This window comes from Macrobrachium nipponense, chromosome 6 (assembly GCF_015104395.2).
Source record: "Macrobrachium nipponense isolate FS-2020 chromosome 6, ASM1510439v2, whole genome shotgun sequence".
Classification (NCBI taxonomy): domain Eukaryota; kingdom Metazoa; phylum Arthropoda; class Malacostraca; order Decapoda; family Palaemonidae; genus Macrobrachium; species Macrobrachium nipponense.
This window is the reverse complement of record NC_061108.1, coordinates 65,344,819-65,369,338: the sequence shown is the minus strand read 5'-3', so window position 1 is coordinate 65,369,338 and position 24,520 is coordinate 65,344,819. Positions and strand designations below refer to the sequence as shown.

Below are 24,520 nucleotides of genomic sequence, written 5' to 3'. Positions count from 1 at the left end.
GTGTTATACATGAAAATGTGCGCAATTTCATGTAAAATACAAAAAAAAAAAAAAACTCATGCTTGTAGCTTTTTATCAGTTTTGATATATTTTCATTTAAATCACGTTAAGTGCCAAAATTTAAACCTACGGTCAACTTTGACTCGACCGAAATGGTCGAAAAATGCAATAGTAAGCTAAAACTCTTACATTCTTGTAACATTCAATCATTTACCTTCATTTTGCAACAAACGGGAAGTCTCTAGCACAATATTTCAATTTCTGGTAAATTTTTGAAAAAAACTTTTTCCTTACCTCTGCGCGCGGTTACTCGCCTGAAAATCTCAGAATTTTTTAAGTTCCATTGTCGTAATTTTCGCACCGTTTTCTATTAAGCGTTGCATAAAGTGTTATACATGAAAATGTGCGCAATTCATGTAGAATACAACAAAAAATACTCATGGTTGTAGCTTTTATCAGTTTTGAAATATTTTCATATAAATTACGATCAATAGAAAAAATTCCACCTTTGGTCAACTTTAACTCGACCGAAATGGTCGAAAACTGCAATTGTAAGCTAAAACACTTAAAGTCTAGTGATATTCAATCAATTACCTTCATTTTGCAACAAATTGGAAGTCTCTAACACGATATTTCGATTTATGGTGAATTTTTGAAAAAAAAAAAAATTTTTACGTCCGCGTGTTACGAATTCATGCATCATTTTGTGATAATATTTTCTCTGTGTTGCTTTGATCGTTTTACAATTTGTTATATACCAAAATCCTCGCAATTTAGTGTGCAATACAATTTAAAAAAATAACTCATTAGTTTTAACCGTTTTGCTCACAGCGTAATTTGTATACAATTATATATGAAATATTTTTTTGCGCTGTCATATATTTCAATATTTGTATATGATAATGATTGATATTTTTTTCATTTCTGATGGTTCCATACTAAACTTCAGGCAATGACAAAAAAAGGAGCCAAAAATGAACTCAATCTTAAAAACTAAGCATGCTGTGATTTAAAATAAACAACTTTGTTTTTTCCTGCTTCGGTGCTAACTCCCGAAAGCCGCCGGCATATGGCAGACACTTTTGTAAATAGAGGCTAGGCGTTTAAGGGTTAAACAATAAATTCACTGGAAATCACGTTATTGAAATTATCACCACAGCCAGGGTACAAGTCTTACAGCAAATAGCTAGCTACATAATCAGAAGCCTGTGATAAAATTAATTTCAAGTTTTGGAATGTGGCTGACTTTCAACTATTGTCGTTGTTGATACAATGTGGCCTTGCACTTATGCAGTCAGTTAGCAGGGGTAAGTTATAATTATGTTTTAAGTAATGCTTTTCTTAGACAAGAATTTGCTGTAAATGGCATCACGTTCTGTAATTCATTTGAACCCATAGGTATGTCAGGAGCTATTGAAATTGTTTCCGATTCTATTCTATGAAAGTCAGTATGTAAGGAATAGAGATGTCATAATTTTTTATGGAGTTGGCAAACTGTGATCTCATGAACTAATTTATATCAGAATTTTCAGTATTCCTTTGTCTTTTGTAAACGACAAAACTAGAATATTATGTGTATGTATAAGTTTCATGGTTATGGCAACATTCCTCTGTTAGTTATTTAATATACTGTAACTATTGTTAAGATGCTGCTTGATTTATCCTTTCATGAGGTCATATTAGAAATAGATTCCTAATGACAAGAATTGAGAGTAATGGCAACTTTTTGCATTTTATTTAAGTCAACTTGTGGTATTTATTTGATTCATTTTTTGAAAGATTTCTTCTGTTATTTTGTATTTATTTGGTCACATATTAATTGAGGCCACTAAGGCAGTTGTGGTACTGAAGATTCCTCAGTGACTTACTTCTTCAAGACCTTTTTACTTTTCACAATGAGTTACTTCAAGTTAATCCATTGATTCGAGTATTCTTTTTGGTCAGGTGCAGTAGTATGTCATTGCACATCAGTTTATTTTTTATGTAAATGGTGGTGATCGCAAAAACGTACTTGTATTGTTTGTTATACTTAAACAGAAGGACAGTGGGGTAACCGATGCAGCAATGCAAGCAGAACTTCAACGGGGTCACTCTCTCCACCGGATGCTAGCTGTCTCATCCCCAACTCCATGTCCACATGGAGGGGGATCACCAGCGCCAGGGATTATCTCTCCATGTCAGACACCTTCTATGCTTGGGGGATCCATAGCTGGGGGCTCTCCTTGCCGGTCCCCACTCCCACAGTCACCCAGTCCACATCCACATCCACATCCACATCCACAGTCAGCAATATCACCGACACCATCACCACCTGTTCCTCCGACAACACCACCTTCGATACCAAGTAAGAGTAGATTCTTATTTACGTAAGATTATAGGGGTTTGAAGCTTATTTTGTTTGAAGTAAATGTAGTGTTTCAAGATTATCATTTCAGAAGAACTCATTACTCGTAGTTATTATAGGTACCAGGAACCCCCTTTAAAAGACCCATGTGAAAGGTGTTGAATTGCTCAAAATTAATTTATTATTTTGCAAATGTTGTCTCTGTCATTGCCAACAAGTAAATCATTATACAATACTGATAAGGTTCTAATTCAGACAGTACTTAAACACCAAGGAGGGAATGTTGAATGGGTGATCTCCATTGTAAAGCTAGAGTATCTGATGTATTTAAGTAAGAGGAGATTTATTTGTCAAATTCTCTCCTTAGCTTTGGTTTCTGTGGTGATGGGCTGACAAGCCATAAGGTCCTTTGGGAATTGTGCTTTGCTAGGAAGTATCCTAAGGTCAACCCCTAATGTCTGGTTTAGGGTAGACATTGCTGTGTACGCTAACACTGAGTTTTCAGGAGAGAGCTGTCCAGTTTCTTCAGCACTATATATTACACACACATGCCCACACACACATACACACACACACGCAGATATATATATACATATAGATATATATATATATATATATATATATATTATATACTATATATATATACTAGTGGACCAACCAGTGTTGCCTAGGAAAATCTCTCTCTCTCTCTCTCTCTCTCTCTCTCTCTCTCTCTCTCGTCTCTCTCTCTCCTCTGTCTCTCGATCTCTCTCTCTCTCTCTCTCTCCCCCCTGTTAAGATTGTTGCTTCAGTTACATTTGCATTGCCCAGTATTTCAGTATTTTTTACATTTTAGATTTCACCACTTCTCACCCCTATAGCTATTGGACTTGAGGGCACTGTTAGTGTCCCTGTTCATCCCAGCAATCTAAAAAATTATGAATCAGGCACTAGTATACATCATATTTGACATTTTATTTTTTAACCCTTCTCACACCCCTTCCTATTGAGGCAGAACTTGGACTTGAAGGCCATTGGGAGTGTCACTATTCATCTCAGTAACCTTGAAAACAATGAATTAGACATTAATATCTGTCATTTTCTGTTATTTTTATGTCACCCCTTCCCACTGCCTTCTCACCCACCTTTCTATCAGGGCTAAACTTAGACTTAAAGGGTATTAGAAATGTAACGGTTCATCTCAGCAACCTTGAAATATATGGATTAGATACTAATATCTTTTGTTTTAGGTTATTTTTACATGTCACCCCAGTCCCACCCCTTTCCACCCCCCTCCCTATTGGGGCTGAAAAAGTTAAGTATGTCTTAGTTTTACCAAACCACCGAGCTGATTAATGGCTTTTCTATGGCTGGCCCGAAGGATTAAGTATGTTTTATGTGGCTAGGAACCTATTAGTTTAGTAGTAACGGGACCTACAGCTTATTGTGGGATCCGAACCAAGTTATTTAGAGAAATGAATTTCTATCATGAGAAATAAATTCCTCTCATTCCGCGTTGCCCGAGCGGAGAATCGAACTTCGGACCACCAGAGGATAGACTATACTTGGACTTGAAGGACATTGGGAGTGTCACTATTCATATCGGTCCCCTCACAAACTATGGAGGAAACATTAATATCTGTCGTTTTCGGGTACTTTCACATGCCGTTTTTGGTTACTTTCCCTATTGGGGCTGAATTTGGACTTGAAGGACATCGGGAGTGTCATTATTAATTTCAGTGACCTCAGAAACTATGGATTATGTAGATGCTAATATTTGTCATTTTCAGTTATTTTTATTTTCACCCTGTTTCCCACCCCTCTCCCCTTTGGTGCCAGTGATGTCTTAACCCCCCCCCCCCCCCCCCCCACAATATTCTTTCCCAGATGGTAAGTTATATGTATACCAAGTTTGGTTGAAATTGCTCGGTTGCTCAGTGCATGTAAAAGTGTATGTCACAAACACATATACACATGTATATTTATATAGTATATATATATACACACACACACACACACACACACACATATCATATTATATATATATATATATATATATATATATATAAAACATTTATATTATATATATATATATTATATATATATATATATATATATATATATATATATATTGTGACAAAGTGCCAAGTATCTGGTTACTACACTTACCAATCATTAATTGTTACCTCACAACAGCCAGACACCTGAACCTTCATCACAGGTACTAAACGACTGAATACTTTAAAGGCAACAGTGATCCCTTAAACAACTTACCATAAACAACTTACCAGTATTGCAGAAAATCAGACTAAGTTTCATTCAAACAGGTGTGAGGTAATCTTATGTGTAATTAAATTAATTAAAGGGCATCACTCCATTAACAACTTTAAAAGTCTAAGTATTTCCCTGACTTCAGAAGTCTAAGTACTTCCCTGGTTCTAACTTAAGTAAATTGAAGGAAAACAGCTCAATTACCTTTTTATGTTTCTACCTATACAAATCATATAATTACTTACTTATACTGGGGAAAAAGAAAACACTTATAAAAATTTTAAATACAAAAATTTATTATCAGTCTCAGGGAAATTAAATGTTACTTGAAAACAAAGCAAAGTTTAATTAATTCTTGAATTAACCCTTAAACGCCGACTGGACGTATTTTACGTCGAGATAAATTGTCTCTCGGGTGCCGACTGGACGTATTTTACGTCGACATACAAAAGTTTTTTTAAAATTCGTGGAAAAATACTTATAGGCCTACCAGCCAAAAACTTTTGAATCACGCGCCTTGGGGGATGCTGGGAGTTCACGGATCAAGGCCTTGTTTTGTTTTGAAGCGTGACCCAAGTGCGCATGCGCGATATCCCTTCTTCTCGCTCCAGCCAGCATCAGTAGCGCATCATCCGAGAGCGATCTTTCGTCAGAAGCGTGTTTTTCTGGACTTGTGCGAGACTTAAAGCATTTGTGTTGCTACAGGATATGTCTCAATGACGTGTGGACCGCGAAAGGCGCGTTTTACCCGTCGGAAGGGATCGTGTAAGGCGAGTTTTGGTCCTGGATGCTGGCGAGGGGCCAAGCACCCAGCATGACCCCGCGCCTCAAGGCCGTTCTGTGCGGCCACGTGTGGCTGAAAGTGTTTTAGGAACACAGCGTATGCCTTTGGTTACCCCTAGGAAGCATGTGGGCGTCCTTAGGGGCATTCATAAGCATTTGGGAGGCCTCCAACCAAGGGACATAGATGAATATCTATCGGAGCTTGATCGGGAACATGTCGCAAGTCCTCATTTCGATGGCGGATGGTCATCGAGTGATGAGGACATCAGTCCCGATGAAAGTGAGGATGAATATATGCCCCCAAAGTCCATTCGAGGCTCACATCCCGAAAGTGAGCTCGAATTCAGTGGGTTCAGTGCTTACGAGGGGGAATCTGAGGAGGGGGAGGATGGGGATACGGGGTCAAGTTTTATCGCAGAGGACGATACAGAAAGTGAAGGCCTAAGTGAGGGTGATGGGCCAACTGGGGGACGCGCACGGGCACGTAGAAGGTCAGCTCGTTGCGCCAGCCAAGGTGAAGGTCGGTCGTCGGAGAGTGACGAGGGGTGGACGGAGGACCCCACCCCTCCTAACATGCACCCCTTCACGGCAACCCCTGGGATGACCGTACCAGTACCCCTGACTGTTTTGGGGTTCATCCAGCTTTTCCTGACGCGGGAATTGCTGGAATACCTGGTACACGAGACGGTGGAACTACGCTCTGTACTGCCGGTATGAGCTGATGGACGACCTTGTCGTATTACTGGCTGGGTGCAAACCTCATTGACATGGCCGCATTTTTTTGGGGCTCCACATTTATTTTGGTATGACACCTGATGCCAACGTCAGGCAATATTGGAGGAGAAATTATTTTTTATGTATGCCTAATGTGCCTGGCGTTATGTCCCGTGATAATTTCCTGGCGTTGGACAGGTACTTCAACACCTTCAACCGAAGGGCCATGCCCCGGAATAACAGTGATCGCCTCATTTTATTGCCCCCAGTGTTGGATTATATCCATGAGCGGTGTAGTAATCTCGTGATTCCTGGAAAGAACCTGTCTTTGGATGAGGGGATGATGCCTTACAAAGGACGTCTTAGTATAAAAGTGCATAACCCCAAGAAGCCAAAGAAATATGGTGTGAAATTCTTTCTTATTACCGAGGCCAACACTGGATACGTTGTGGACTTTTCAGTGTATTCCGGGGTCTTCTCCACGCTGCATGACACTGTATTCAATCTTGTTGGACGTTTCCGTAACCAGGGATATCACCTGTTTATGGATAATTATTATAACTCGGTATCCCTGGCCCAGGAACTGTATGAAGCAGGTGTTCACATCAGTGGTACCCTTCGGTTGGTGCGTGGGGCCCCAAACGTCCCCAAGAGGTTCGCTAGTCATCCGCAACACCTGGCAAGAGGAGAGACAGAGTGGCGGCGGAAGGGCGCTGTCTTCGTCATCTGTTGGAAGGGTGTCCGACTCGTCCCCATGATTACGACGAGTCATGAACCCATCCAAGAAGAGATCGTACAAGCGGAAGAAAAGACAAGTCGACAGGGGCGAGTTGTGTTTGAGGAGTTTCGTATCGAGCGGCCTACCGTCACTGTGCACTACAACAGGCACAGGGAGGAGTTGATCTCTTTGATCAGCTCATCCAGTATTATCCCTTCGCCAGGAGAACCAGAAGGTGGACACAGAAGCTCCTCAAATACATCCTTCAGTTGGCCCTCCAAAATGCCTACATACTGTTCTGTGGGTACCGCGGTGACAATCTTCCGAGGTTGACCCACATACAGTTCCTAGAGGTAGCCGGGAATGCCCTCATCAACTTCGATCCCGATGAGTGGCCTTCCATAACTGACCCCCTGCCCCGAGCTGCAGATCTGCCCCTAGAGGAAAGGGCAGATAGGAGGGCCAACTTCGCTCGACCTGCCGCCGCCGCCCCTGCTGCCGCCGCCCCTGCTGCCGCCGCCCCTGCTGCGCCGCCCCTGCTGCCGCCTCCCTGCTGCCGCCGCCCCTGCTGACGACGCCCCTGCTGACGACGCCCCTCTTGCTGCCGGCCCCGCCATCACCGCTTCTCGTCGGGTAGTGGACCCTGCGTGTCGGCTGCAGCCAGGGGATCACATACTGGAGGCCTTACAAGGGCGAAGGCAGAAACGGTGCCGGGTGTGCCATATGAATGGCAGAAGGAGAGACACCCGGTTCTTCTGTCGTCTCTGCAAAGTTGCTCTTTGCAGGATAGGGGAGTGTGACCGAAAGTACCACACTAAGGTCAGGGCGCACGGGGCCGCCGAGGTTCTCATCCGCAGTAAGGGCGCGCATCTCCCTCCTCCACCTGTACCTCGTCATGTCGAGTGGAAAAAAATGCAAGACTCTTCAATGGAGGAGGGAGAAAACAAGAATAGAACGAAGAGTCAGGATTACGAGTGAGTATTCTGCATATATTTTATATTTATTTATATATTTATTACAATTTTTTATATATCCGAATCTGTGCATGATAAAATAATAAGACATTTCATTGTATGCAAAAAGAGAAGTGTCACCTGCATTCCTTTTATTTATGTATTGGTACCAGAATCGAAGAATGTAATATATATACGTCATATATATATATATATATATATATATATATATATATATATATATATATATATATATATATATATATATATATATTACAAATATTATTTTTTTGGGGTAAGCAAATTACTTACAGTCTAGTAATATTCAATCATTTACCTTCACTTTAAAACAAATTGCAAGTCTCTAGAACAATATCTCGATTTATGGTGAATATTTGAAAAAAATATTTTTATTCCCTCCGAAATGCGTTGGTCACATTCTCCTAATATTTATGCCTTTTCATATTACGCTTATTTTAGAGTTTTATATATGGAAATGTGCGCAAAAAACATGCACAATATAACCAAAAATATTTTGGAAGGTTGTAGCATTTTTCATTTTTGAAATATTGCATTATAAAGTTACGATAAGTACGAAAAAAACTACGATCGGTCAGCTTTGACTCAACCGAAATGGTCAAAAACGCATTTGTAACATAAAACTCTTACAATCTAGTAATATTCAATCATTTATCTTCACTTTAAAACATATTGCAAGTCTCTAGAACAATATCTCGATTTATGGTGAATTTTTGAAAATAATATTTTTTTCCCCTCCGCGCGCCGATTCTCGGCCGAAAATCTCCGAAACGCGTAGGTCACATTCTCCTAATATTTGTGCCTTTTCATATTACGCTTTTTTTAGAGGTTTATATATGGAAATGTGCGCAAAAACATGCACAATATAACAAAAAATATTGGAAGGTCGTAGCATTTTTCATTTTTGAAATATTTGCATATAAAGTACGATAAGTACGAAAAAAACTACGATCGGTCAACTTTGACTCAACCGAAAAGGTCAAAAGACGCATTTGTAACATAAAAATCTTACAGTCTAGTAATATTCAATCATTTATCTTTATTTTAAAACAAATTGCAAGTCTCTAGAACAATATCTCGATTTATGGTGAATTTTTGAAAAAAATATTTTTTTCCCTCCGCGCGCCGATTCTCGGCAGCGAATCTCCGAAATGTGTAGGTCACATTCTCCTAATATTTGTGCCTTTTCATATTACACTTTTTTTAGAGTTTTATATATGGAAATGTGCGCAAAAACATGCACAATATAACTAAAAATATTGGAAGGTTGTAGCATTTCTCATTTTTGAAATATTTGCATATAAAGTACGATAAGTACGAAAAAAACTACGATCGGTCAACTTTGACTCAACCGAAAAGGTCAAAAAACGCATTTGTAACATAAAAATCTTACAGTCTAGTAATATTCAATCATTTATCTTCATTTTAATAAAATTGCAAATCTCTAGAACAATATCTCGATTTATGGTGAATTTTTGAAAAAAATATTTTTTTTCCGTCCGCGCGCCGATTCTCGGCAGCGAATCTCCGAAACGCGTAGGTCACATTCTCCTAATATTTGTGCCTTTTCATATTACGCTTTTTTTAGAGTTTTATATATGGAAATGTGCGCAAAAACATGCACAATATAACCTAAAATATTGAAAGGTTGTAGCATTTTTCATTTTTGAAATATTTGCATATAAAGTACGATAAGTACGAAAAAAACTACGATCGGTCAACTTTGACTCAACCGAAAAGGTCAAAATACGCATTTGTAACATAAAAATCTTACAGTCTAGTAATATTCAATCATTTATCTTCACTTTAAAACATATTGCAAGTCTCTAGAACAATATCTCGATTTATGGTGAATATTTGAAAAAAATATTTTTATTCCGTCCGCGCGCCGATTCTCGGCCGAAAATCTCCGAAACGCGTAGGTCACATTCTCCTAATATTTGTGCCTTTTCATATTACGCTTTTTTAAGAGTTTTATATATGAATATGTGCGCAAAAACATGCACAATATAACAAAAATTATTTGAAGGTTGTAGCATTTCTCATTTTTTTTATATTTGCATATAAAATTTTTTTTTAAAAATTCGACATTCGGTCAACTTTAACTCGTTCAAAATGGTCGAAAACTGCATTTTAAGCTAAAACTCTTACAGTATCGTAATATTCCATCATTTACCTTCCTTTTGAAACAAATTGCAAGTCTCTATAACAATATTTCGATTTATGGTGAATTTAAAAAAAAATTATTTTTTTACGTCCGCGCGCTACGAATTCATGCATCATTTTGTGATAATATTTTCTCTGTGTTGCTTTTATCGTTTTACAATGTGTTATGTACCAAAATGATCGCAATTTAGTGCAAATTACAACGAAAAAAAAGTAACTTGTTACCTTTAACCGTTTTGCGCACAGCGCGATTTGAATACAATTTTATATGAAATTTCGTTTTTGCGCTCTCATATATCGCATTATTTATATATGATAATGATAATTTTTTTCATTTCTGATGGATGCATACTAAACTTGAAGCAATGACAAAAAAAGGAGCCAAAAATGAACTCTTAATCTTGAAAACTAAGCGCGCTGTGATTTTTTAAAAAAAATATTTTTTCCGCTTCCGCGCTCACTCTCAAACCCCTCCGGCACACGGGAGTCATTTTTTTATTTACCGCTCCGGCGTTAGAGGGTTAATTAAGTAAAATAAAATCAAAATTAGTTTACCACAAAACTCAATAAAACTAATTAAATTGAAATTCAGAAGTGTTAGGCAATAATTAAAATTTGGAAATTAATTCACAAGTGCTAAACAACAATAAAACTTGAAAAGAATTCTAAGTAAATGCAAATTAATTCAGAAGTGTTAAATTCAATTAAATGTGCAATGATTGGTTAATGAAAATAACTAAGTTAATTAAATTGTGAATGCAAATGAAAACACAGAAAAATGTGGAAGACACCAAAATTGTTAAAAGTACTAATCATACAGAATATAAAATAAAAACACACACTTCAATAAGAAATGGATAAATGCACAAGAATCACTTCAATAAGAAAAATGAATAAATGTACAAAAAAATAATTTCAAATAAAAAAAATACAAAACACACATATTTGCAATGTGTAAAAATTTAAATCTGTTTCATGAAACACTGTAACTATTAATGACACTTTACCTTGGTACCAATTGTCTTTCTGCTGCAGCTTGTTTCACAATTTCACCACACAATTCACAATATTTCAAAAAATAAAAAGGCACTGTTACACACTTGGACAATGTTTGTTCAGATTCCACAAAAAGCACTAAATAGTACTAAATAACTCTAAGAAATATGAAATCTAAAATTTACGAGTGACCAACAATTATGTACACTAAAGTCTTTACGTTACTTTGAAATCTAAAGTGGAGAGAGAGAGAGAGAGAGAGAGAGAGAGAGAGAGAGAGAGAGAGAGAGAGAGAGAGAGAGATCTAAACGCTATGATGTTCTAAGTCTGAATGCATCTCTTTCTCTTCGCACGAAAACTGAACAGTGGATATCACACAAAACGTTTTGGATATGTGAAAGATGGTGCAATCTATCTAGAAGCTTCTAATATGACGTAACTTTACAGAAAAATCGTGAAATCTCCACATGCTATTCGGCAAAGACGTACGAGTATGAAACCAGTCATGTACGTACTATGATCTCTATATGTTCCAAACTTAAGTCGAATGAGTAGGACTGATTAAGATTGACATGTTATGATAACAAAACGGAGATCTCGAGGTCTCTAATCTCGAGGCGATGACAAGTTGTGGAAACAATTTCTGTCTTGGAACGGACAAAGTTAATCTCTCTCTTTCTTTACATTCTATGTTATATTAACTTTTACTTTATGTTATGCGAAATCTGAACACACATTTTAGACATCCTAAAACTCTAAGCTAAATAAGGAATCTGCAAATGTTGCAAAACTCAATATAACATTTTAACAGTCAAAGAGAAGATATATGCATTATAAAAGTAGCAATATATATATATATATTAGGCTGTTGCCTTGTATAATAAGGCGCCCTATGAGGTAATGTTAGACTTGCGATAATCTTATGCTAAGTCGGTTGGTATTGCACTTCCATATTCATTGGAGTGTCTTGGGGTTTGTAGATCACTTACGAAGTCGGTATTATCTTCTTTGGTTATGACGACGATGTGTTAAACTCATGATGATTTCTTTCTGATGTGAGGTTCTTAGTAGAAAACACGAAGTATAAAAATACTTATATTCTCTGAATTTACATGGTGAAGATCAAGTAGGATTGTACAGGTCTTCTAATGACGATAGCTTGATCGCTTCTGCCAATGATGATGGCTAACTCTATTCTCTTCTCTTCTACATGATAAAGCTTAGGTAAAGAGATACAGGTCTGCCAATGATGAACGCTAACGCTATTCTGACTACCATCTTGGTTACAAATAATAAAGGAAGCAGACAGTAGCTCGAACATACGAACATACAATCAGATGACATAGTTACTAATCACGTAGGCCATTTGAATTATAGGTCGCGGTAGTTGTCTCAAACAGGGAGCTTGGACTAATGTTTTCAAAACAAATGAATGAACACAGGTGACGGCATGTCATCTTAGCCTACATACTTTATCGTCTCTGGTCTGATCACATTCCTGCAAGCAATCTGGTTGACCTCTTTAGTTTTAGTCTTTTATATATATGGAATAACATTCCATATTTTTATTATGTAATCACTTACATATATACAAAGGATATGTAGGTGTAGCAGTAGGTCTCTACTGGTGACCCAGGAAGGATGGGAATTATGCTATTCCATAGTGTCTTCTGGCCTCATTAACTCCCGTCTGGCAACTCGTCCAGTGGTCGGATGTTCTCGGACATCTGCTTGAGAAGCGGCCTGAAGATTAACTCGTCAGTGTTATTTGATTTGCAGTGTCCTCCTGACAGGGTCATATTGCTGGTTTGATTGATGGTAGCAAATTTCAGCATCTTCTTTATGTATGGACAGCTACTTCAAAAAACCAGCTCTGCCCCACTTTAGTTCATAGTATGGCCTCTGATCATGACAGGTCTGGCAGCTGGCAGACACAAACAAGTAGAAAAAAAGGAAAGAACCTCTCGTTTGCCCGCTGGACTGAAGCCCAACAATCGTGATTCACCACGCCTGAAACCCTGAGAAGAGATGTCACATAGTAAGTCACAGTCTGCGCTCGCTGGTGATACTAGATGCCATAGCAGAGAGTCAAGTTTCACATGGGCTCTGACCCCCTTCATCTCACACGAACTCCCATGCAAAATTAAAAATAAAGTGGCTTACAGGATTACCTGCCTATTTCAATACCTCTGTGTTCTTAAAGGTGAGAATTTCGGTCCTAATATAAAAGTCACAAGATATAACGTAATCCAGGTGACCCCCACCTCCAAGGGGAACTTACTGACACCCCAAACAAGGTTACTCCCACCACAAGTGCCAGGTAACCTCCCACAGCGAGTGACTGCCCACTCCCCCTGGCTAACCCCCCCATCCACCCAAATGATCAGCACCTTCATCTCCCATCTCTGTGAGTAGCCATGGATACATGAGATATAACCTCTTGGAATAGTTTTAGCCTCAAGCAGGACATTCCTCTCCTAACATATTCTGCAAAATCTTCAAAGGTATCATTGCAAGAAACGCTCCTCTGGCTACATGACCTTGTCATCTGCTATTCAATACATGAAGACTTCAGAGCCTTCTTGACTTCATTGATGCAAGTGATATATCAAATCATAGCCTGAAAGGGGGCCTTTCTTTCCTGTGGCATAAATCGTTAGACAATATGGTAAATGTGATGAACTATAGGAGTGACAGATTGCTGGGGCTTCAAGAGTCAGTAGGAGACTCTTGGATCCTAATAATTAAAGTTTATATGCCCTGGGAAAATAACAATAATTTTGATCAATACTGCATGATCCTTTAGTTGAGTTACACAGTATTATTTACGATTCTCCTGGTGATGATATCTGTATAATCAGGGACCTATACATAAAAAATAAATAAATAAATAAAAATAAATAAATAAATAAATAAATAAAATTAATATAAATAAATAAATTAAATGAAAATAAGTAAATAAAAATAAATAAATAAAAATAAATAAGTAAAAAGACCTTAATTCTCACCCCACAAAACAATTTTATAATGAACTTACTCGCTTCTGTCAAAATCATTCTCTCTAAATAGCGATGTATGCTCCTCCCTCCCTCCTATTCCCATGTGCAAAATAGAATTGACACAATTACAAACTCATGGCTGGACCATTGCATCACATCTCCACAACTTCGTGATTTTATTATGACCTGCAATATTCGCTACGATCTTGCAACGGGCTGCGGTTACATCCCTTTACATGTGTCATTCAGTACCCCATCCCTCCCTACCGTGAACCCCCTAACTGATCGCCCACCAGCTGTAAACTGGGATTTTAAAAACCAACAGAAAACCAGATACTTTAGGGTGACCACAGAAACCAGATTGCAGTCAAATAGTTCAACCAGTAGACGCCTTACTATATACTAACACAAATTATAGAAATGACCACCACAGGAGAGATCTGAAAGAATTCTAGTCATACATAATTTCTGCTATGTTTGCCTCTGGCAGGGCTACCTTTAGATTTCGTCAAGGTAACTCTCATAATATACCTGGATGGACAGACTTGGTTAAAGATCTATATACATGTTCACAAGAAATGTTTTTCCTGTGGAGGTAAAATGGTAGTCTGAGGGAAGGACACTTTGCATTACTAATGAGACAGACGAGAGCGCAGTTCAAACTTGCTCTTAAGCACTGCAGATTAAATAAAAAGCAACTAAGCCAATTTAATGTCTAGAAATTTAAAATCAGGTGATTATCTGCGCCTTTGGAAAGATATCCAGTCCTTAAATCCCAAAACTAAAAAACTATCACAGAGTAGGAGAAGCAGTTGGTGACAAGGCTATTGCAAGTATGTGGGGCGATCAGTTCAGTAATATCCTGAATTGCAAAAATGATTAAGACTCCTGAAGGGATGTAGATAACCTCCTTGCTGATAACATTCAATTTCATTTTGCAGATCGTATTGCACCAGTTATCATCAGCAATGCCATAAACAGCCTGCCTAATAATAATCGCCCAGCTACGATGGTCTTCCCGCAGAAGCTTTCAAATTCTGCCATACGATAATTTACATTTTGCTAGCTGCCCTAATCAATGCGTGCATAATTCACTATTTTCATCCAGATTCCCTACTCTTAGTTCACTTGATACCATTCATCAAAAACAAGCTAAAGGATGCAGCTGACCCCGGCCAATTACAATCACAACAATGGAGAAACAAATCCACAGTTATGTAAATATACATATATTTAAATTTAAAAACAGCAAAGATAGCTTTCGGGAATCTGTTTGGTTCCCCTTATCATTATATATAAATTTAGAAACAGCAAGGATAGCTTTCGGGAATCTGTTCTGTTCCCCTTATCATTATATTTAAATTTAAAAACAGCAAGGATAGCTTTCGAGAATCTGTTCGGTTCCCCTTATCAATGATAAGGGGAACCGAACAGATTTACGAAAGTTATCCTTGCTGTTTTTAAATTTAAATATATGTACATTTACATAACTGTGGATTTGTTTCTCCTTTTAAAGACTCATGCTACTATGAGGATTTTTTAATTAATCTCAACAATCTCGTCGAAGATACTTGAGTCAGTTCCTCTGATGAGACTTCTCCCCATTCTACACACCACTGACAATCAGTTCGGATTTAAAGCAAAACACTCAACTGACACCTGCATCTACATACTGAAAGAATTGTTGAACTATTACTTATCATCCAGTCTCTCCTGTTTTCCTGTGTTTTGTAGATGTGAGAAAAGCATTTGATAGAATAAACTACCTGAAGCTCTTCCTGAAGCTGCATAAAAGAGCCACACCTCTGTATTTAATTGGTATTATATATAGCTGGTTCTCCACACAGCAATTCTGTGTCAAATAGGAGAAGGTATTGTCGTACACCTTCGGCTTCCTACATGGGCTTCGGCAAGGGGGCATTCTCTCACCATACTTGTTCAGTACAAACATAGATGCCTTAAATCTCAAACTGAACTCACTCCCAATCGGATGGACTGTCAATGAAACAACTATAATCAACCTCTTTTACTCTGACATATGGTTCTGATTTCCTCATCAGTGCAAGGTCTCCAATGACACTTGCCACCAATATGCAGAGGAATTTGCTATCCTATACAAAAAACCAAGACCCAGTGCATGTCACTGCTCCCGAGATCGCTTAAGCATATTGTAGAACCACATTTTTTCTTGGAATTCATCAGCTGAAATTCGTGCACGAATTTCCATATCTGGGTCACATTATCATGGACGACCTAAAAGATATGGCAGACAAAGAACAGTGGTGTCGTAAACTATGTGCAACTGGTAACATGATTGCAAGGTTTGTCTTCTGTCACCGAGACTTGAAACTGCTGCTCTTCCACTCATATTGCTACAGTATCTATTGGTGCTCCCTTTGGACGAACGGCACCTGATAGACCATAAGACAGCTCTGTTGTTCACAATGATATTTTGAGACCTCTCACTAAAACTCCTTGCTACCACTCCGCCACACAGATGTTCACAGAAACCCACCTGGACAATGTCCAGTTTGATCACCCAACTGTTTTTGCATAGTCTCATCTGCAGATCCGTCGTTATTATTATATTGCTACGATTATTGTTATTACTGGTATTTTCCTTTTTTCATTGTTACTGTGATTATTCAGTATAGTTTTGCTATATTCAATTTTTGTACTTAGCCTTTTGGGCCTTACTACTATGAACACTTAAGGTCCCTAGCGGGAATTTAATTATATGCATTCTACTCTCTTAATTTTTTTATTTGTTGCTATTCTCAATACAGTGGTACCTCGAGATACGAAAGGCTCAACTTACAAAAAACTCGAGATACGAAAGCTAACACAAAAAATTTTACGGCTCTACATACGAAAATTTTTCAAGATAGAAAAAGGTTGTTGATGTAAAGTCCGAGATTCGCCCGGACCACCGATAACAATTTTGAAACTCGCACGCTGCCTTCGCCTGGACCACCGATAACAATTTTGAAACTCGCACGCTGCCAACTGAGTAGACTCGCCACCATCCTCCTGCTCTCCCATTGGTTCCTGATGCTAGTCACCGCCATGAGATCCTTCTCTCCTATTGGTCAGCATCCTTAAATCATGCATCTACTACGTAGCAGCGTGCCTCAGCCACTCTTCCCAGCATCGTTATCGTACGCACACGGTATTCGTTCGTTCTAACGATTTCGTTTATTAACGTAAATTCGTTAGTTAATTCGTTGTAGTATAAGTACTTTATCGTGTTGTGTGAGAAGTTTACTCCACTTATACGTAAATTACGAACAGTATATAGTAGTCATGGGTCCTAAGAAAGTTGAAATTCACGGAAAGAAGAGAATGCTCTCTTTGGAGACAAAGATGGAGATTATCAAGAAGTATGAAGCTGGTATGCGATTGAGTGTGATTGCCAAGGAATATGGCCGAAATCCGTCGACAATAGGCACCATCCTTAAGCAGAAGGATGTCATCAAAGCAGCTACACCTTCCAAGGGCGTCACTATTTTGTCCAGCAAGAGGACCCACATGCACGACGAGATGGAACAGCTGCTTTTTATCTGGATAAAAGACAAAGAAATCGCTGGCGATACGATAACTTAGACGGCAATCTCCCACAAGGCCAGCGCTATTTTCGGCGAAGACGACGGAGGAGAAGGGACTTTAACGCCAACCCCAGAGTTCAAGGCTTCGCATGGATGGTTCGAGAAATTCCATAAACGGACTGGCATCCATTTGGTGGTGCGGCATGGGGAGGCTGCCAGCTCGGACACTAAAGCGGCCGAAGCCTTTAAAAAGACGTTCGACGAGATGATGACCAAGGCAGGCTACAGTTCTCAGCAAGTCTTCAACTGTGATGAGACTGGCCTTTTTTGGAAAAAAATGCCTCTTCGGACCTACATCATGAAGGAAGAGAAGAAGCTACCCGGGCATAAGCCTATGAAAGACAGGCTTACGGATTGCAAGGTGAAGCCCTACTGATCTATCATTCTGAGACTCCTCGAGCCTTCAAGGCCCACAAAGTGCTTATGGAGAAGCTTCCAGTGATGTGGAGGGCTAATGCGAAAGCCTGGGTAACAAGACTTTTGTTCACCGAGTAGGTAAATCTGTGTTTCAGCCCGACAGTGAAGAAATTCTTGGAAGAGAAGTGCCTCCCTCTGAAATGTCTGCTGGTGTTAGACAATGCCCCTGCTCACCCTCCTGGCCTCGAGGAAGATATCCTAGCGGAGTATTCCTTCATCAAGGTTCTTTATCTTCCGCCTAACACCACCCCTCTCCTCCAGCCCATGGACCAGCAAATGATATTGAACTTTAAGAAGCTGTATACGAAACATCTTCTCAAGAGATGTTTCGACATCACCGATACCACAAACCTCACCTTGCGTGAATTTTGGAAGGAGCATTTTGATGTTGTGATATGCATCTGACTCATTGACCAAGCTTGGCAGGAGGTTTCGAGGCGAACCTTGAATTCCTCGTGGAGGAAACTCTGGCCTGTTGCTGTATCCGCCCGAGACTTCGAGGGATTCGACGTGGCGAAGCTGGTGCTGCAGATTCAGAAACAGTTGACGATCCTGAAACTGTTTTGCAACCAGATCTTGACGAGATCGTTGCACTCGGCAAGTCCATTGGGCTGGTCGTCGACGAGGACGACATCAACGACCTTCTCGAGGAGCACCAAGAGGAGCTTACGACGGATGACCTGAAGGAGTTGGAGGCCATGCAACATAACGTCGTTCAAGAGGAGTTCTCTAGCAGCGGCGAGGAGGAGGAGGACAACCCTATGACAACGGCAGAAATTAAGGATGCTCTAGCCGCTTTTCATAAAGTGCAATCATTTGTAGAAAAAAGACACCCTGAAAAGGCTCACACAGGTCGTATGCTTACGCAGTTCGATGATGTTTGCCTGAGTCGTTTCAGGAACATTGTGAACAGTAGGCAGAAGCAATCTTCCTTGGATAGTTATTTTTTAAAGAGGCCTTTAGTATTAGCAGGAGTAAATAAAAAGGAAGAACCAAGTGATACTAAAAAACAGAAAGTTGAAAGTGGTGATAAGTTGAAATTTTGTAAAAAAAAAAAAAAAAAAAAAAAAAAAAGAACTACGTAAAGTATAAAAAAGTGAAAAACAAAATTAAAAATCAAAGAAAGACAAAAAAAATATTTTTAAATTTAGTTTTTTGTAAAGTTAAGTCTTACAGTTTTGTTAATGTGTTTCGTAAATTTTAGTTTATGTATGTTTTCCTTACATTTTTGTGTGTGTTTCGTAAAGTTAAGTGTACGTATGTATCTGCCGTTTGTCCTCCTCCTCTGTCGCCACTTTCGGAGATAGCCTCACTCAAAAGGTAAGCTTCCACATTTTACTACATACATACAGTATTTCTTGTATACCATGTACACTAATACACTTTATTTACAGATAATTAGCAGTACGTTATTAAGTTACGTATTGAATGGTCCAAATTGTTGTAGTATTTCATTGTTTATATGTCAATTTAGCTTTATTATGAAATTTACTTGGGTGTTTTTGGAGGGCTTGAAATGGATTAGCCATTTTACATGTAAAATGCGGTCCAAGATACGAAAAACTCATGATACGAAGGGCGCCTCGGAACGGATTAATTTCGTATCTCGAGGTACCACTGTATTAGTTATTATGATTATTTCCTTTATTTTTTATTACCATCTTTTATACTACTTCATTAAGTGTGGACGTTGCTGATTAATCATTTTTTTTATCATGTTATCTTATGTATCTAGATTGTTTGTTATTGTCTATTCTTTGCATATTTCGTGCATATGGCCTTGAGCTGAAAAAAAAATTTATTATATTAACTCAACATAAGCGCTCAGTTAGATATGGACAACATAGTTTAGATCGGCAGTTTTCCATCATATAACTAACACGAACCATACTGTGGAAAAGAACTCATCCTGAATTTTATATGAGCAGCTGTTGATACAAATGTCAGATGGTAGAATCTTCACTGATAAAACAACAAGGTAGTAGGATCAACCTTTCCAGTGAGCTCTTCCTTAAGGCAACGATGTATCGGATTAAGACAGGTAACATAACCAACGTCAGCTTAGCTGTGACCCCAGGCATCACCTAAGGGCATATCTCCCAATGTACGTATATTTCGCCAATGTAACTCCTGTCATTCACTATTTGAGAAGGGTGGAAGTCACTCCACCAAAGTATAGTCCTTAGCTTTAAATCAGATTGTTTTAATGGGCTTTTTATGTATATACACACACACATATATATATATATATTATATATATATATATATATATATATATATATATATATATATATATATATACACACAAATTTATACATATATTATAAGGATTATTTATGGCCTTGTCTAAAAAGAAGTCTTGGTAACGTGAACCCTCTCAAACAGATATCTGGCACCTACCTTAAGAAAACGTGTAACCAGCATCTCCGCTATCTTTCAGTGTCATTAAATTTAGGCTAAACCTAACTCCAAGATATAAAAAAATAGAACCTTTGTTTCCCCAAAATCTAACATGATAAAAAAAGGAAAATGAATTGAAAAACCCAAAACATGAAGTGTAATCACTCCTAGCAAAAAAAGTCATCTTAAATGAATGCCACACACCATCTCCCACCAAGACACAGTAATTCACATAATTCATATCCTTCTGAGGAAAGAAATGACCGTTTTAAAAAATAAAATAAAATAGATGAACATAAAAAGAATGTAGGAAAAATTAAATCCCTTTGATACACAAGGGGAAAGAAAACTATTTAGAAACTCAAATGTCTTCCACTGAACAAAGCTTTCAAACAGTGCACCTGAAAAATGTTCAGTGTTCAATAAACGTCTCTTCACTCCAACGCTAAATAGTTTTTACCTTTTTGTGGACCACTGTGCACCTTCCCACCTGTCTCGACTCACTAATGGTTAATTCTCTTACTCTGCTAATGCCCCGCTTCCGACTCACTATCAGAATATACATATTTTGTTTTGCACGCGCCCTGATTGGCCTACGAACTCACTCACATGAGTCTTCTCACGGTACTGTTTGCATTCTTTTGAGACTTAAAAGATCAGCTGACACACGCAGCCACCCGCCGGGTCAAATTGTACACACGCTCCCATTTCTTCAACTTGATCTGTTTCACCTCTATTGGCATCTTCCGACCATTCCCCCACAATATTCGCTTACCAACAGTTGACACTTGAGTTTTTTTCCAAAACATTCCAGTCTTCTTAACAGAGTCCGTTGCTCCCTACATTCACATTCTAAACAACTCTAGGAGAGCAGGTAATATGGCTCGGCAACCAACAGTGTGTGCCCTCTGGCACATACTAGATGGGTCACTAGTTCATATTTCATCACAATTTATTCTGTCACGTGGGTCACTGCGATTTCCGATGCTGGTTTCTTCCTACCCCGCTGGCTGCACACAAGTTTTAACAGCCTCAGCAATGCACATCGTGACCATCATTATCGCCAACATTATTTGTATGTTATGTACATGCTTACAAGTACAGTTCCACTGGATTGTCAGAGGTTTGCCTGGGAAGAATCATGTATCCTTAACATTTATTGGAATTACTTTTGAAAAAGAAATGGAAAAAACAAACTTGTATGCTGTGTATGTACTTACAAGTACCGTTGTATTATCAGAGATTTGACTTTGTAAGAATCATGCATCGGTAACAGGATGGGACAGGATGAGTAGGGTCGTTAAACAGCTCAGAGTAATGTTCTTTCTGTAACTCGACAATGTTTTCATAACCACTCACATTATTTATTATGTCTGGTAAGAAGGTTTGGGATACTCTTTTTTTTATTTATTTATCTCCAAACCTTCTTCTTACTCCCTTTGAGACTCGTAGCAATTTTATTGGATCGAATTTCCTCCTCTTTTTCATTACAAAATCTAAACATCCCTTTGAACTGAGGTTTAGAAAATTTAATTTTATCTTAGAAATATCCCTCCCTTGGATTACCAGATTCCTTCCATGCTAAATATTCACCCTGTGCTTCATGATGAAATTCCTTTAAAAGTCATTCTAACCAGGAATATGGTTGAAAGCTCTGGGATTCGACTCATTAGAGTCAGACGACTGCTGAAGTGCACTAATTATGTCCAAAGGAAATTTTTTCACTAGCTCTACAATGATCTTCGTTTTGACTTGGTCTTGTGTTGCATTGTAGAGCTTCCAAAGGCAACTCGATGTTTTTCAAAGCTTCTTCAGATTTACCTCTGTATGCCAGTAGATCCCCGAGATAAAGCTTCGTCTGACTACCATCATTCGTTTGTACCATCGTAGGTATTTGCGAGATCTTCAAAGAAAATGAAAGGGGACGATGGTGTGAACCAATAATGGAAGGCAACACACGCATATCATTAATTTGTGTTAAAAGACCAGGAGGGCAGTCAAGGTGGTCTAACCAACGGGTATGGGCCGTTGCGTCAATCACCCAAGTGTAAGTGTCGGAGGGCATCACAACATAATCTCCAATACAATAATTGTAATGGGTGCAAAAGTCTTTCAGCTCGTTACCAAAGCATGATTCAGCTTGAGCGTTAAAATCACCAACTACAAAAACCTTTCCAATTGGGTGATTTGACATAAGACAGTGTATTTTTGCTAAACAGTCAATAGTACACTCTGCATCATTTTGTCCGCCTGAGTATGGAAGGTAACAATTGATAATCCTTATACAACTTCCGTCTATAGACACATCAGTACAAATTAGTCTGTCATTTGAGGTGTCAACTCGCTGTATACAAGAGGCAAGGCTCTTTCGGTACAGAAAAGCAACTCCCCCATAAGAACGCTGGGGAAACTGCATAATATGCAAACTGAATTTATTCCATTCGGTAATCCGATTCTTGCACCGGGAGCCAAGTCTCCCACAAACAGACTATATAAAAAACATGGGTTAATTCGACTACATCAAAATGTCAGTTTCTTACTTATCTAAAGTTATAAGATGTAAAGCTGAAATATCGATACAAGTTCTCTTATATACGTTTACTGCAGATTTAACATACATGAAGGTATAAAGTGTTTTATGCCTTACCCACTGATTTAACCAATAGCACAAATACATTTCCTTAACACTTTATGACCAATTCTGTTTGAAAATAAATAGAAATCACTCAAGCAAGCAATCTGCCCATATTTACATGTAAGTGTATAATCTCATATTTTAACCATATTAAAAAATTTATAAAACAAACTGCCTTAATGAATGTCCACATTTCAAGTTTGTTTTTCTCACTTTACTATAAAATGGGAAGAATAAAAAGTATATGATTATTCATAACAGCATATATACCAATTAAATGTCTGCATCTCAAAATTGTTTGTCTCACTTTCATATAAAAATGGGAATAATAAACAGTATTTATTCTTAACAGTATATACCAACGTAATGGTACTTTTCCAATATACATACTATGGGTTAACATATAGGAAAATAAGAAATCCGTAACATTTAATAAAGATCACTTTTAGAAAGTCGAACAAATGTATAATACAAATAAATATGTGCACAATATTTACCACAAAAAATAGTCATATAAATTTACCCTAGGTTAACATATAACAAATAAATGTCATTGCCAGTTGTTACTGTCCACTGCTTTGTAAAAATAGAATAAATAAATGCAAATTAATTACGCATTAAAGCCAATAATGTTCATGATGTATTTATGCTTATATTATCATGGCATTATAATGATGAAAATCTGTCCATTGGTTATCACTTTCATCATGATCAATATCAGCGCAAGTATCAGTATCTGCTACATTAGTAGTGTTCTGGATGAGGACCATTGGCACTGAGCTTCCCTCAAACCATTCTAGAATAAAAGCATTATCATTTTTATTCCATTCAGACTGAGTTGGGTCTAATCCGTCACTGGGATTTTGCTTATCAGCTTGATGCTAACGAATGCTAAGATACTGAGCACGGTGAATTTTCTCCCTAGTAATATTTTTGCTTTCATTGTTCATTATATCCGGTAGACATGTGCTAACATCATATTATATCCTCACGTCTGTTCAGTGTATTTACTATTGTTAATATGATTTATGATTTATAACCTGTCTCCAACACAGTCATAAAAATCGAACAACTGAGATTGCAAATTTGTCAGCTGTTTGCAAGGCCTCCCTTAAACAGCGTATGCTAACTTCCCTGACCATGTTTATGTTCTTATTTGTAATTTATCTTGTCTTCTTTACATTTATGCTAGGGGATTATTTTTTTGGTCTAGTTTGCTCTTATATTTATTCATAATCTTCTTGAAAGAATAGAAATGTTCCAAATATATAACTTTAAGAAATGAGATCCTCTGTGTCCTTCCTCAGCCCGGTGTATTATGCTTTACAAGTTTTACGTCAGCCAAAAAAATGAAAAGATCGACTATAGTAACAATGATATTCATTCCTAAAACTGATAATACACCAATTAAATGCATCCAAAAGAAGGTGTTAATGCTTCGATAAAACAAACCGAGTAGGCTGTAGCGAAATTATTATGATCTGTACTTTGACTATAGCGC

The 24,520-nt window shown here is 38.1% G+C and overlaps 1 protein-coding gene across 2 annotated transcripts in view; it reads left to right on the top strand.

The window, feature by feature from the left end:
- LOC135216322 (serine/threonine-protein kinase SIK3-like) overlaps positions 1–24,520 on the top strand; it is a 1,037,686-nt gene that overhangs the window by 954,376 nt on the left and 58,790 nt on the right. For both annotated transcript variants that reach the window (XM_064251493.1, XM_064251492.1), the window contains one exon: positions 2,038–2,344. In XM_064251493.1, the coding sequence (XP_064107563.1) occupies positions 2,038–2,344 (307 nt within the window). The remainder of the gene's footprint in view (positions 1–2,037; positions 2,345–24,520) is intronic.